This window comes from Anabrus simplex, chromosome 5 (assembly GCF_040414725.1).
Source record: "Anabrus simplex isolate iqAnaSimp1 chromosome 5, ASM4041472v1, whole genome shotgun sequence".
Lineage (NCBI taxonomy): Eukaryota > Metazoa > Arthropoda > Insecta > Orthoptera > Tettigoniidae > Anabrus > Anabrus simplex.
Genome location: NC_090269.1, coordinates 178,234,658 through 178,251,489, shown reverse-complemented (window position 1 = coordinate 178,251,489; position 16,832 = coordinate 178,234,658). Strand labels below are relative to the sequence as shown.

At 41.8% G+C, this 16,832-nt stretch overlaps 1 protein-coding gene across 6 annotated transcripts in view; it reads right to left on the bottom strand.

Moving 5' to 3' along the window:
• enc (encore) overlaps positions 1–16,832 on the bottom strand; it is a 1,357,661-nt gene that overhangs the window by 26,553 nt on the left and 1,314,276 nt on the right. For 5 of the 6 annotated variants that reach the window (XM_067147181.2, XM_067147182.2, XM_067147187.2 and 2 more), the window contains one exon: positions 6,175–6,311. In XM_067147181.2, the coding sequence (XP_067003282.2) occupies positions 6,175–6,311 (137 nt within the window). Of the gene's footprint in view, positions 1–6,173; positions 6,312–16,832 lie in introns of those variants that run through there. The other variant, XM_067147185.2, reaches the window with a different exon arrangement.

Below are 16,832 nucleotides of genomic sequence, written 5' to 3'. Positions count from 1 at the left end.
CCTTCTTTTTGTCAACTACCTGCCATTTTCCGCCGTTGTTGTCGGTATTGTCGTCACCATCCATGACAATGAGTGGTTCAGTCTCCATTGTCTCCTCAGAAGAAGGAGGCGCGGTGACTGGACCCTCCGCGGACGGTATCTTATTGGTCTGGAACAGTGGGTCTTCTTCCTGGGAGAACTAGGTTCTCCAGAAAGTGATCGAACAAGAGGGCGTCGGGGCCTCTCGCTCTTACCCACTGTTTCTCTCTTTTTGGGAGGAGAGCCGGCAGATGGCTTGCCGGATTTCTTCGGTGATCCTGTGGACCCCGACTGAGTTGGAGAAGGGTTCTTCTCCAATGTTTTAAGGGAGCTCTGTGGCTTCACCTTCTCCTCCTTTATATTCTGGGCATTGGAAGGAGGGCTGGACTTTCCAGCCCTATTTGGGGAAGTCTTTCCCCCCGCCCTGTTGGGAGAGGACTTCCCAGCCGAACATTCCTGTGAAGGGCCCTTTCCAGGCAACGTCGACAGTAATGCTCTTTTCGGTGCTTCACATGCTGAATCTCCAGTTTCTTTAGTTACTGAATTTTGTTGCTGGCTTTGACTTTTCAATGCATTTTCAGTACCGGTGTTCTGTACAAAACTCTGTGGAGTGATCCGTACGTTTGCGACCTTTTCCGCGAATGAGATGGAGAACTCCGGAGCAGCCATGGACTTGAACTTCCTCCGGGCGTCTGGATAAGAAAGCTTATCCAGCGTTTTTATCTCCTGTATCTTCTTCTCCCGCTTGAATGTGGGGCACTCCTTGGAGATTGGAGCAACATAAGACACGAGACTATTACAGGACATTTAAACAATATCAATCAGGGTATACTCCACCTACACTCATGATGAGAAATAAACAAGGACAACTAGCACACAATAATCAGGAGAATGCCAAAATTCTAGGCGATCACTTCAAAGAATTACTAAATGCTGAAACCCAAAATAATACCTAGAATTTTCACCTGACCCAAAAAATAAAACACGCTTAGACAAGGTTATTCCACCAGACTAACATGAGGTACTTCAAGCGATTAATTGGCTCAAGAATTATAAAGCAGCAGGAGAAAATCAAGTGGTTGCAGAGCTGTGGAAGAATGCAAATAACCAAATACTTCAAAACCTATACAAACACATCACAGACATATGGAACTCTGAAAAACTGCCTGCAGAATGGAATACAGCTATAATTCATCCAATACACAAAAAGGGGGATAGACTGGATCCAAATAGTTACCAAGGGATCTCTCTACTTGATATCACATATAAGATCCTGTCTAGAATTATCCTCACGAGAATTCAAGAACAGCTTGACCAAGAACTTGGAGAGTATCAGGGGGATTTCGACCTGGAAGAAGTTGTCCTGACCAAATCATTAGTCTTAAGTGGATTATGAACCATCAAAGAATGAGAAACAAAAAGCTAGTTATCACTTTTGTTGACTTCAAGAAAGCACATGACAGTATCCATCGTGAGTCATTACTTAAAATCCTTAAAGAATTTGGGTTGCACCAGAAACTCATTAATCTCGTTGGTGTTACCCTCAAGAACACTAGAGCGAAAGTTAAATTCCGAGGAGAGTTGTGTGAATCATTTGAAATCAGGACTGGACTTCGACAGGGGAATGGTCTCTCACCAATACTGTTTAACTGTGCATTGGAGAAAGTCGTGCGAGAATGGTCTAAGAAATGTCAGCCAAACATCAAGATTGGCAAAAATATCAAACTCAATTGTCTAGCATTTGCAGATGACCTTGCGATACTTGCAAGTAGTGTGGAAGAGGCTCAACTCCAAATTGAAGAATTAGAATAGAATGAATAGCAGCAAAAATTGGATTACAAATCTCCTTTGAAAAGACGGAAATGATGCCATCCTTCAAAGTGGAAACATCACCTATCACACTGACTAATAACAAACAAATTAAGGTTGTTAATAAATTTCAATATCTTGGAGAGATTATAACTTGGAACTTAAAAGAGAAAATATCAGTTGAAAATAGAATTACCAAATTAAAACCAGCACAATACATTACTTGCCCAACCTACAAGAAAAAATCTCTCTCGATAAATGTAAAATTTAAACACTACAACTCCGTTATTAAGCCTTAAGCAACCTATGCTAGTGAAATTCAATTTGAATACGAAATCAACTACAGATAAATTACAGAAAATAGATAGATGAATCATTAGAACAATTCTAAACAAAAAAAAAACACCAAGTAGATGGACAATGGCGATTACTAGAGATCGGACCAGCTAGGAAGACATCTGGGAGCACATGCGCACTTTGGACTATCTTACGTAGCGTATCCCCTCCTAACAGAGCTCCTGCTACAAGGACATAAGTTTACACTCTGCTGCCGCGCTCTGCTTTCTTATTTCCCGTTGAGTAGTAACTGTGGTTAGTGGTGGTGTACTTTAGGACTATCTGTGACAGTATGGGAGGCGTTAAAAGTAGCCTGCATCGTAAGGTGCTAAAGAGTCAGACTCGTGCAGCAATCTTGAACGTTATAGACTTTATGGAAAGGGAGGCAATGGAAGAAAAGTTCGTGATAGATTGTAAAAAAGTGCAGGAAAAAGTAGCAGCAGCTGTTGGAGTGTCAGAAAGTTCTTTGGTACGGATTAAGAGCGAAAAACGAAAGAATTAGGAAAACCTATGGATAGTCCGTTTGAAACACCAAACAAGAACAGAATGCGCACAAAGAATATTACTGGATTGGACAACTTTGACGAAGGTGCCGTACGTTGTATTGTTAGCAATTTTTATTTAGATGAAAAATGTTTACCTACAGTTTCAAAAATTCGTGCAGAGTTAGGTAAAGAATTAAAGTTCAAGGGATCCATAACTAGTGTCGAGCGAATTCTTCGATCATTAGGATATCATCAGAAAAAAACTAACACTAACAAGCGCATCCTAATAGAAAAACATGACATAAAATACAAAAGGTTTGTTTATTAAAAAAATGCCCAGTATCGGGCGGAGGATAGTTTGACATGCTGGCGGTGAAATGGGTTTCATCGAGAACTGTCTGGTAATCTGGGAGTCTGGCAGCAAGGGTGGCGACTACCACGATGACATGAATAGTGACTTTTTTTTAAGAGAATGAAAGATATGAAAGATAACTTCCACCTCGCAGTGTTCTCGTAATTGACTACGCGTCATATCACAACAAGGAAGTAGATCGTGCTCCAACCTCCAGCTAACGTAAAGTGACGATCTCCTGGCTAGTGAATAGGAACATTCCACACCGTGAGATGATGTACAAACACGATCAAACTGCACAAGCCGGCACACAAAACCTACATCCTAGATGAACTCATGGAACAGTACGGACACTCGGTAATTCGACTGTCCCATATCACTCTGAATTAAACAGTATTGAAATAATGTGGGCAAAAGTGAAGAACTGGGTAGCATCTCACAACGTCATCTTCACTATTGACGATGTAGAGAAACTCACTAGACAGAAATTCACGTCAATATCCGCCGAAGACTGGAACATAAGTGATGGGGAACATTTTGAAGACATTATGGAGTCCTTTACGATCCAGCTGGGAGCCGACGACACGTCATTCGGTGAGGACGACAGAAGTGATGACGGAGGACTCAGTGGAATTGAAGAGATGTAGTGGACATAATAAAACAAGAATGTGCTCATTTTGTGAATAATTATAGTGTGATTATTTTATTACTTATTACTTCTAGTGCCATTTAAGTTATCTTCGTAACATACGTTGTTACTCAGCATATGTAGACCCTTTATGGTGTTTCCTTTTATGAATTATATTTTGTTTCTGTACCTGAGAACAATTATATAATTATATATGTCATATCGTTAAGTCTTTACAAGAAAGCAACAAAATATTGGCATTAAGGAGCTAGGGACAAACGATCATATAGGTTAGGTAGCATCCCGGCATTTGCCTGGAGGAGAAGTGGGAAACCACGGAAAACCACTTTCAGGATGGCTGAGGTGGGAATCGAAACCTTTCTACTCAGTTGACCTACCGAGGCTGATTGAACCCCATTCCAGCCCTCGTGCCAATATTTAAACTTCGTGGCAGAGCCGGGAATCGAACCTGGGCCTCCGGGGGTGGCAGCTAATCACGCTAACCACTACACCACAGAGGCGGACATTATTATTTTTATTATTATTATTATTATTTCGTTTCACCCTCTTTGGGGTATGTTGAATCAATTCTTTCTCTGTGTGTTGTTCTTTTCTTAGTGCCCAGTATTTCTTCATTCTTTCTGATCTTCGTTTCTTCTCGTCTTCTGAGATAATAGATTTGACTTTTAATGTAGATTTGTTTTGGAACGTTATGTTTTCTTTAGTTATTACTTTAGCTGTTCGACCGAATAGTGAATTTTCTGTAATTTTTTATTCTACCATTTCTTTTTCAGTTTATTTAAACCAGTTCGGTTTTGTTTTCGGGTACGGAAGAAGTCAAGATTTGTTCGGTTAATCATTTTATAGTTTATTCTGAGGAGAAGATGACCGTAAAAATTGATCCTCCTTCGGATAATATCTGAGAGTTTTTCAATTTTCTTGTAGCTTATTATTATTATTATTATTATTATTATTATCAAGTTATTTTACATGACGTTGCTCAGGTTATGAAGCCTGGTATTATAGCAAACCATATTCTACACCGTACATTTACAGCGTCGTAAAGTTAATTTTACATCAAATTATAATTTTAAAATAAGGACTACTCAAATTGATACACAGCTACTGTAATAAGAGGTTAAATTATGTTCTAACTCCTTCGATCTATCTGTCATCTGCAACACTTCTAAATGAATTCATTTCGGCTAGGTATTTCTGTAATGTACAGCCGGAAGGGAATTCCACTAACTGAAAATCTGCGGAGTGTTACATGTCAGTTATAACAAATATTTCGGGTCAACTGTACGTCGCCACAACACTGAGAGAGAAGGGGAAGTCAGCGTTCTCGCTCCCACGGCTCTGCTTTCTCACTCGCATACTTCCCCTCACCGGATGTCTTCCTAGCTGGCCCGATCTGTACCTAATGAAGTTGTATACCAGGAGACTGAGTCTATATTAGATACAATGCGGTAAGGAAGAGATGCTTTTTTCTGTCACATATCATGACTACCAGAGACTAGGATACTCAAACATTTATTCAACTACTTTTGTAATAGTAAAACTAAAAATCACTGGTTCAAAGAAGTCCAAGAAGATTTAAATTAATTAGGCTTGACAATTCAACAAATTGAAAACAGAGAAGAGAAGAGGATCTTGAGAAATAACGACGTGAGACTTGAACTGAAGACCTACACATGCAAACAGCACAACATAACTGATGAAGAATGGGCAGCCAGGTCAGAGAGAATGAAACATTTCTGGGAACAAAAGAAGAAACATCAACCAAATTTGTAACAAATATTCATAAGACTTGAATCTTTATAGATTGATTTCAGTGCTCCAATGTGGGCGTAAAATAATAATAATAATAATTTAAAAAAAACAGACTTTCAATACAGATTAAAACATGAGGTTAGTTACTTGTAAGGAGAAGCTGAGGTAAACTATTTCTAATCACTAGATTGCATGCCAAAGGTCAGAGACCAAGTGAGTTGCCGTATGGTTAGGGTCGCGCATCTGTGAGCTTGCATTCAGAAGATGGTGGGTACAAATTCCACCATCAGCAGGCAAATGCTGGGGTTGTACCTTAATTTATGCCAAGGGCACTACCTTCCCAATACTACCCCTTTCTCATCCTTCCGTCACCAAAAATCTTTGATGTGTAAGTGCGATGTTAAACCACTAGCATAAAAAAGCCTGGGTTCAATTACAAACCTCTCTGCAGTGTTCATATGGTAATTCATCTGTCAGACTGAGACATTAGGCCTTGAGCAGACCCCTCGGTGTTATTTGACAGGAGTAGGCTATGTGTTGACATCGGGTTTCATCCTCTCCCTAGATTTAAATGACCACAATGCAAGGTCATGTAGTGACCTCCGCCTTGAAACCTAACCTAATATAAGTGAAACCATTATGGCACCTGACTTTATATTGATGTGGCTCACTTTTGTTAAAATTTAATATTCATTATCAGTTGCTAAAGTTGATATGTAGCGTATTTTTAAAAATCCACCAAGATTATGAACAAGCTTTGTGAACTGTTATACCTGGATCCTGTGCTCCAGATAATGATCCTTCTCCTCCAGAACCTGAAGATAAGGCAAGGGTTGAGGAAGCTGGTGTCATTTGTCGAGGCTGTGAGCTTCGTGACAGGTTGGCAGGCATGGATACAGTTACTTTAGACCTAGTGAACAATTAGCAAAAAAAAAAAAAAAAAAAAAACAAGAAATATTAGTTCTTTAGTTAGATAACATAATGAAAAAATAACACCACTCTATCTTTTTCTCTTTTCCATAGAATAATAATTACTCTGTTAATATGTAGCCCATTGTCAACATATTATTGAAGTATGTACCACATGCTCTCCTTTAAGGTCATTAGGCCTACTTATTTAAGAATGTAGTAACTAGTGTATATCTCACTTTTTCAATAATTTTATAACTTCGTACAAACCTTTCATGTATGGGAGAAAAATCTAGATTAGCCATGCATAAACTGCAGAGGAAAACAATTGTATGGGATAACCAGTGTATGGGAACCACGCCAAGATCAAAAAATGTAACAAAATTTGGGCTGGGAAGACTTGGAAGTAAGGAGGTGATCTGTTCGACTAAGGGGTATGCAGTAAGTACAGAATATTTAAGAAGAATTAAATGATTTATTAATCAGTTGTTTACAAGGTTTTACAAATTGGATTTCTGGCACATTTTAGAGACATTTACGGCACAGGTAGATCCTAGCAGCTGGCCTGTGGTCCAGGGATAGTGTAACTGCCTCCTACATGAAGGCCCTGGGTGTTTTAGCGAGATTTTTACCTGGATTTGAAGGCTGTTTCTTGGTCTATTTAGCCTGCGTGATTACAATTGAGAAGTTATCTGATGGTGAAGTCTCCCTCGTCTAGAAAGCCAATAAATCCTAGCAGTTATCATCACCCTTGTCATCATAATAAAAATAAAATATTTATTTACTTACTGTACTTAGTTATTTACAAACCATGCACTTTTCTTCCTGGAGCATCTGATCTTTCCTGCCCCCTTTTCCTGTGAGTGGGGAAGGTAGATTACATCCACAGTGTCTCCTGCTTAGCTCTTCATGTGGATGAGTGGTAGAGTTGGCCTCCATTTCTCAAAATTGCTGGTTCAAACCCATCAGAGGTAATAGGATTTTTGAAGGGTAGTAAAAATCCATTTTACACTATGAGGTACAATGTTGGCATACAAAGGATCTCTGCAGACACATTTGACGTTTACCCAACATGATTAAAAACTCAGCCGTAGATAACTCAAGATTCAATTTACTCAGCCAATTGGTAGAGTAAAACTGTTGTATGTCCGGCGCTCCCTTCTCGCTCCGCCAGCCAGCTGCACGCGCGCCTGTGTATCATTCTGCTAGCTTCGACGCGCAGCCCTCAGTGCGCGTGCCTGACCATCGAGTGTACTATAAATAGGAGCTCCCTGCCTGCTCACTTGCCCACTTGCCCCGGTGTCCAGCTCCAGAATACACCCTACGTCGAGCACGGAGGCTACTCCTCTTGAAAATGTGCTTCGACCAGGTGGACTGAATTTCTGGCAGTACGAGGTCTCACCTCTGGTCACCGCTCCCTTACCTGTTTCCGCTGCCTATGTTCCGTAATTCTTTTACAAGCCATTTTCATTCCCTAACTTATGCAAGCTCCCTTAGTTTCGCTAGGTGGAATTTCTTCAATCAATTGAACTTGCTTTTTAGGAATTCATGCACTTCAACAAACAAGGACTCTCATGAACATTTATGTTAGTGTGCCAGATAGTTCTCGACTATCAACGTGTCAATTCACAAAGACTATCTTTTCAAGATAGAAGTGTATATAAAGACTGCAAACCTGTACATATTGTATAAAGACAGACTTTTCTCAAGATTCAATATTCCTTTTTGCTTCAAATAAATTTCAGTTATTTGTGTAAATATCATAAAGTGAAGCAATAAAAGTTGTGTTCTGTAAACTTCAACCTTGGTTACAACACAACTCTATGGCGACGAGGTAAAAAGCACCCACTCCAATTCTTCGACCCCAGTCGCCAACTCTATGGCGACGAGGTAAAAAAGCGACACTACACTTCATCGGCCCCAGTCGCCAACTCTATGGCGACGAGGTAAAAAGCACCAACTACAATTCTTCGGTCCCAGTTGCCAACTCTATAGCGACGAGGTACACACGAAACCAACACTACAATTCAACGGGCCCAGTTGTCAACTCTACGGCGACGTGCTAAACAACAACGACACTCTAACCAGTTCTGACACACAGCTTACCTTACTCTTTCTTGCACGCATCTCGCAATGGCTACTGCGGAACAACTTGCTACGATCTTCCAAGCCTTACAGCAGCAACAACAACAGTTTATGCAACAACAACAGGCAGCATTAATTCAGGCTATTCAAGCTATTTCTGTCTCTACACAGCCATCAGCTATTCCTCCGTTCTCTGCTTTTGACCCGGCTAAGGAAGAATGGTCAGTTTATTTCGCCCGCTTGCAACAGCATTTCATCTGCCATTCTGTCACAGATGATCAACGCCGCCGCGCACTATTTCTTAGTTCGGTTGGCAATGCTACGTGTGAATTACTACGTAAATTAAGTCCAGAAGAACACTTATCTGAGGTACCCTTCACGCAGCTCTTAGCCCGTCTCACGGAACACTATGCCAAAGCTCCTCACATAGTGGCTGCTCGCTATAAATTTTTTCAGAGCAGAAAGCAACCCCATCAGACACATACTGAATGGATAACTGAATTGCGTGGTCTAGCTAAACCCTGCCAGTTCATCTGCTCCAAGGACGGTTGTGGTTCATCCTACACTGATTCTCTCATTCGGGACATGATAATTTTACATACTCCTGAAGACAAAATACGTTTTGACGCTGTCAAGCAGAGTAACCCTTCTTTAGAAGACGTCCAGCGTATTGCTACGGTTTATGAGCTTACTACCAAGACTGCCGCAGCCATAGCTTCTCCACACGAAGTTGCACAAGTCTCGCCTCAGGCCCGCAAGTCCTCTGCTACAGTGAACCGTACGGATAAGGCGCTCTCCACCAAGCATTCTCGCCAGGTTCCCTCTCGTAATGCTACACGGAAGCTCAATTCTAAAAGCACCTCGAAACTCCTGCCTTCCTGCCGAGGTTGTTTCAAGCATCATGAACGTCGTGACTGTCGTTTTTTCAAAGCTACTTGTGAACGATGTAATAAACTTGGACACATTCAGACTGTCTGTCAAAGTTCGCTCCGCCCTGCTAAGACTACTGCAGCGCGCCGGAAGCATATACAGCCCCGCCAAGACATGGACGTTGATCAGATCAATCTTATTCTTCCCACAAAGGATTCTCACAAAATCATCATTCCTCTCTCATTCTCTGATCGATCTGTCGATTTTCAATTAGACACTGGATCACCTGTCTCTATTATTAACCTGACTACCTACCACGACTTAGGTTCACCTTCATGCTCTCCAGCTGACATCCAGCTCGTGACATTTAACAAGAAGAAAATTGACATCAAAGGTCAAATTAAGCTTCAGGCTAGTTATAAAGGAATTCAGAAGGCCATTCCTCTTCTCGTAGTTAACAACTACACTGCATCAAACATTATGGGCATGGATCTATTTAACTTATTTGGTTTCCAGATACATGACAACATTAACGTCGTATCTACATTGCATCCTACTTCTGACGTTACCACTCTCCTAGCGCAGTTTCCTGAAGTCTTCGACTCTCAGCTCGGAACAGCAAAAGACTATACAGCTCACATACAGCTGAAATCCGGAGCTAAGCCTCGCTTCCTCAAAGCACGTCCAGTACCCCTAGCACTTCAAGACCAGGTCACGAAAGAATTAGAAAGATGGATACAAACTGGAATTGTAGTACCAGTTACTTCTAGTCAATGGGCTACTCCACTCGTGGTAATCAAGAAACCTGATGGTAATGTTCGACTTTGTGGCGATTTTCGATCTACAGTCAACGCACAACTCGAAACCGATATCTTTCCTATTCCACGTCCAGAAGACTTATTCCGTCGTCTCTCTGGTGGACAATTCTTCTCTCGAGTTGATCTTAAAGAAGCATATCTCCAGCTACTTTTAGACGAAGAATCTAAGAAATTTCTCACACTCAACACTCCTCTCGGACTGCTCCAGCTCCAGCGGCTCCCATTTGGTGTTTCATCCTCAGCGGCTATTTTTCAGCGCTATTTGGCTCAACTCACCGCCTCCATTCCCGGTTGTGCTAACTACCTGGATGATATTATTGTTACTGGAAAAGATCATCAGGAACATCTCACCAATCTCCGCCTTCTTCTCCAGAAATTGAAAGACAATGGCCTACGAGCGAATCTCGCTAAATGTACCTTCTTTCAGCCTCAAGTTCACTACCTCGGACATATACTTGATAAGAATGGAATTCGTCCTAGTATACAGAATGTCTCCGCGATAGTAAACATGCCAGCACCTCAGAACCTCAAGCAGCTTCAGTCCTTCATAGGCAAAGCGAACTATTATAATAAGTTCATTCCACGCTTCGCTACAGTGGCAGCTCCATTAAACGCTCTACGTAAAAAAGGTGTTAAGTTTCAGTGGACTCCGCAATGCCAACAGGCATGGAAAACAATCAACAACGCCTTAATTCAAGCTATACAACTCACTCATTTTCAGCCCGACAAGATCATCACGCTAGCTACTGACGCTTCAGACTACGGTGTCGGTGCCGTTCTCTCCCAGAAGGATCGTCATGGACAAGAACGCCCCATCGCCTTCGCTTCGAAAACACTTAATGACCATCAACGTCGATACTCACAGATAGAGAAAGAAGCTTTAGCCATCATCTTTGGTATTCGCCGTTTCAATGAATATCTTTATGGCAACCATTTCCTGATCATTACCGATCATAAGCCTCTCGTACACTTATTCCATCCTGGTAATAAGATCCCAGAGAATTCCCTCAGAAAGCTTCAACGATGGTCCCTGTTCCTTTCTGATTATTCCTATCAGATTGTATATCGAGCCACATCCCAGCATTGTAATGCTGATGCCCTCTCCCGCTTACCCGTTGGTCCTGATACTGCCTTCGATTCTCAAGAATCTGAATGTCTTCAGTTGGACATAGAACTTGAAGATACTGTATCCAGTTTTCCTATTGATGCTACCTGCATAGCTAAAGCTACGGATAAGGACAGTACACTTGCTACTGTACGTACTTACATCCGCAACGGTTGGCCTCTTCAGAGCACACTTCCTGCCCACCTGGCACCTTATCATCGTATGCAGCATCGTCTCACGACTCGTGCCGGAGTTGTACTACTAGAAGCAGGCACCATCTTCCGAGTGGTTATCCCACTTAGCCTACAGAAACAAGTTCTCGAGTTATTACACCAAAGCCATTGGGGTATCTCCAGAACAAAGCAACTTGCCCGTCAACACTGCTACTGGCCCGGTATTGATGCCGCCATCGAAAAGTTAATACGTCATTGTGAGCAATGTCAAACGAATCAGAACGCCCCGTCTTCTGATCTTGCTTCATGGCCTCCTGCTACTACTCCATGGGAACGAGTTCACATCGATTTCGCAGGTCCTTTCCTCAATTCCATGTGGTTAATAGTCATCGATTCACTGTCAAACTTTCCATATGTCGTGGATATGCATTCGACTACTACAACCGAAGCTACCATTCGTGCTCTCCAGAAAATCTTTACTACAGAAGGTTTACCGCAAGTACTCATTTCGGACAACGGACCTCAATTTACAGCTACTGCTTTTCAGAACTTTTGTACACATAATGGCATTCGTCATATCCTAGCACCACCTTTTCACCCTCAATCTAATGGTGAAGCTGAACGCTTCGTACAAACATTTAAAAGAAGTATGAAGAAAGCTGTCTCTTCAGGCTTAACTAAAGACCAAGCCTTGCTCCAACTTTTACACAAATACAGAACTCTACCCGGCGCTGATAATATCACTCCTGCACAGAAGCTCCATGGACGACCTCACAGAACTTTACTTTCTCTGTTACAGCCTCTTCCGGCCCAGCATAAGACCTCATCAACGAAGTTCTCCCTCAACGACAAGGTCTACACCAGGACATTCAAATCCAACCCACTCTGGATACCTGGAGTCATCTGCAGATCTTTGGGTCATCGTCTCTACGAGATACAGACTACGGAGAAACGTATCTGCCGCCATCAAGATCAGATACGTCTGCGCTACCGCCCCTGTCCAGCTATTGATGCTATTGCTAAACCAGATAAATCTATTGCTGACAGAGCTTTAGATCATTTAATAACAATGGGTTCCTTTCAGGACGAGACAGCGCCACTCCGCCCAGTTCCAGCTCCGGACAATACAACAGAGATATCAGCAGCTCCGCCCCAGCATCGCAGTCGCCGCCAGCGCCGCCGCCGTTTCACGCCGTACCGGCGCATTTAGGAGGGGAGGGTGTTGTATGTCCGGCGCTCCCTTCTCGCTCCGCCAGCCAGCTGCACGCGCGCCTGTGTATCATTCTGCTAGCTTCGACGCGCAGCCCTCAGTGCGCGTGCCTGACCATCGAGTGTACTATAAATAGGAGCTCCCTGCCTGCTCACTTGCCCACTTGCCCCGGTGTCCAGCTCCAGAATACACCCTACGTCGAGCACGGAGGCTACTCCTCTTGAAAATGTGCTTCGACCAGGTGGACTGAATTTCTGGCAGTACGAGGTCTCACCTCTGGTCACCGCTCCCTTACCTGTTTCCGCTGCCTATGTTCCGTAATTCTTTTACAAGCCATTTTCATTCCCTAACTTATGCAAGCTCCCTTAGTTTCGCTAGGTGGAATTTCTTCAATCAATTGAACTTGCTTTTTAGGAATTCATGCACTTCAACAAACAAGGACTCTCATGAACATTTATGTTAGTGTGCCAGATAGTTCTCGACTATCAACGTGTCAATTCACAAAGACTATCTTTTCAAGATAGAAGTGTATATAAAGACTGCAAACCTGTACATATTGTATAAAGACAGACTTTTCTCAAGATTCAATATTCCTTTTTGCTTCAAATAAATTTCAGTTATTTGTGTAAATATCATAAAGTGAAGCAATAAAAGTTGTGTTCTGTAAACTTCAACCTTGGTTACAACAAAAACAGAATGCCAAAATTGACATACAGGTAGCCTACTACTGTTAAATTAAAATGCCTGCAAACAGCAGCTGAATTGTCATCACCACCATCATCTCTTGCTCAATGTAATAGTGTTTAAAGGGGGAACCCAGAAGCTCTCAACCTGGGATTGTTTCCACTTTTGCCAAGCTCCTCATTTCCTTCTTTACCATCCTACTTCCCTGGGTTACTCCTGTTATCTTCTGACCCCAATGGTATTAGTTTTGCGAGTCCTAGGGAGTCTTTTATCTTCATGTTCTTAGTGGCCCTTCCCTTTCTTTCACTGATACCTTCATTCTTCAAACAGTTGGACTCTTCCTTTCCTGCTTCAGATTAGAGTTACAAGAAGATGGTTACCCAGTTGTATTTCCTCTTAAAACAACAATCACTACACCGGCAGAATGAAAGCATCAGCAAAGGAAAAGTGAGGGCCATGGTGGGCATGAAATTGAAGAATGACTCCTCAGGCCTTGCAAACCTAATACCTTTAAGGTCAGACAGGAACAAGAGTTAACCAAGGGAGATCAGATAAGTTAGATGAAAGTAAGGAGCCTGGCACCAGTAAGCTGAAATAGTGTCAGACTCAACTAGGGCCCCCTGGTCACCAAGCCTCACTCCCAATTTAAGAGCTTGCGGGGCCCCCTTTTAGTCACCTCTTACAACAGGGAGGCTGGATGTATTCTATCATGCCACCCACATGGGAAGTGGAATCAATTGTTTCTATAGCATCATGAAATGTGTAACTTTCTTGCCACTTATGTTTATATTTTCTAATGCTTGTTGTTGTAATTTGCATCCAGGCTTCTGCTTGTGACCTAATTGGTCAAATTACTCGCCAAAGTCAAAATCTACTTTGGCTACACCACACTACTTCGAAACACCACTTACATGACATCAAAAACATATATTTCTCCTTGTTTGTAAGAGCTCTACTGCTTGTCTCCAGAACGTTGTGATAATCCACATTTTCTTTACGGCATGCATAATAATAATATAATAATAATCATATGGCTTCGGCTACAGCGTGCAAGCATTCTAATTTTATGCCATCTGGGCTGCTTGTTCGTCAGTTTTCAATGCTCCGTTTTACTCTATCCCTACTATGATGGCAGAGTAAGCAATCTCTTTCTTGGATGTCTAAGGCTGAGTTTTAATGCATTTTGTTGGGTAAACACCAAATGCAATCTTTTTCTCATGCTGGCATAGTACGATATGGAGCATCAAATGGACTTTGTTTTTCACCCTTCAAAAATCCAACTACCTCTGCTGTGTTTGAATCCATCATCATGGAATCCGGAGGCCGAGACTCTACCACTGACCCACAGAAGGAGCCATGAAACCCACAGAGATCTTTATAATTATGCTTTTTGCTAAAATAATCTTTTCTTCTTCATTAATAAATGATCATAAAGTCCACTATCTCATTTTCAACCTGCTCTCTATCACTTGGAGTCACCTACTGGACTGTCAAGAAATTCAGAGATCCATCTCATTTCAGTTTATTCATCTGCAACTGGAGATGTACTGTATCTCCGATAGAATCCAATAACAAGATATATCTCAGGGCGTGGAGGTCACTGCTGAGACGAAACAGCAAGCTGAAAATATGCGTCACACACTCAGTAACACTTCATGTAGACTCTACTACTGAAAATTTCCAACCATGGATACCATGTGCTTTCAATGAAATATTGAAGTTCCGAGTTCTTGAGTAATTATAAATACTTTCTCCCTAAGTGTTCCGAGGTATCTGTGGAACAGCAGAGGTGAAAGAAGGTGCGGGGGTGAACGGGCCTCAAAATACCAAATTAAAGTTAAGATAAAATTTAACAAGGTTATATTTTCTTTTCAAAATCAAGAAATAACAAGCATGGCAGGTACAGAGTAGCAAGGCAACAAAAGTACAATTACAGTATTTACAGGATTTGGGCTTCGAGCCCTGAACTCACAATTCTTGAGCAATTAGCCCAGCTTTACCCCAAAACAAGTTTCAAAAGAGGGGCAGAAAACCCCATTCATGCCCAGGAGCACTTGCTCCAAATTACACAGTAAAGCCTCCTCGAGGCACGCAGAACCAAATTTCAAAAAGAGCAAACCGCTCTCAACGTTCAAGCCTATAAAAGGCCACACCAAACTCCACCTTCAAGTTGTCCTCTAAGGACATAAACACAGGGGTAAAAATACCCAACCTACTGAGGCATATTCACTAAAGAAACAGTACAATGACAGGGCCTCAAATTATCAGTTTGATCGGAGGCGTACAGCACTCCAAATACTTTAGTAAAACCTACTTGGCACTAGGCCGCTAATGCAAGGGCTAATCCCATACTAAAGAGGTGACTTATAAAAGGAGACAATTCACATTACGTTAAGGACGAAACGGTTGAGAAAATAAGTTCACCTCAATGCAATATGAGTGGGAGCTCGAGAGGGTTAAGCACTCTCTATCTCAGTTTATAGTTAAACAGATAGAATAGATACCGAGTGTCTTTACATTTTAAGGGAAAGTTACATGGTAAAAGGCTTCGGACCTGCCCTGAGAGTTAAACTGCTGAGCTAGCAAGAAAAGAAGTTATTAAACGGCCATTACCTTGTGGATGAACTGCTGCCCGAAGAAAGAGGCGCTTCCCGCCCCCTGCTACGTACTTTACACACTGATAGATGTTACTGAAGTGGCCCGGAGACCCGAAAATCAGCAGTTTATATACCCTCATGGAAAGTTCGAGGCGTTTCAGGAATGAGAACACCCTCCCACAAGAATTTTATTGGCTAGGGTTAAGCAACATATCCAAGTTGGAGAAGATACACCTGATTGGTCATAAATTAATTAAAGAAATTCGGGATTGGCTAAATTCAAACCTGGTGGAAGGAAGGGGTTAATATTGCCAACATAAACAATAACTGAAAGAAATTTAACAAGGAACAAACTTATAAACACAAAATTTCTTCAAAACATAGTTCTTTCACTTCGCACTAGGGTGCATAATTGTATTTCTTCAGTAGTGCCATCTGGAAGAGAATGTCCACACTTCTTACTACAGGCAAAACAAAAATATATCGAAAACGACCCAGTTCAGAAACTTCAAAATTTACAAGTAGTGACATCTTCTGAGAAACTTGAAAATTTACGCAGTAGATAAAGTTCAGACTACCTCCAGTAGAGGAGTTTCAACTGGCGCAAAGTTTGAATTAGCGGCATGGTGGTGTACCACCCGGTACACTAAGTATTAAAAGTGATCAAGCATTTACCAAAACTTCCTTCTGTTTTGTGGTTCCTGGAGTGGATTCCTTGTGTCCTGTCTCAGGTTGTGAACTATGGGCAACAGCAGAGACAAGGTGATGGTCCGAGGTTTAAGCTAGCAGTTACTGTGGAAAATGAGTGGGTATTTCAGACATATTTTAAGTCATCTCTCTCCTTGTGTTTTGGAGGCTAAGACTATCCAATACACTAGTGGTCCTTAAAACACTTGAGTGAAAGTTTCTTAGTGGGACTATGTATAAGTAAGGCCAGCAATCAGCTTCACAGAAGTTTACTAAGCCAGCTTGGAATAGAT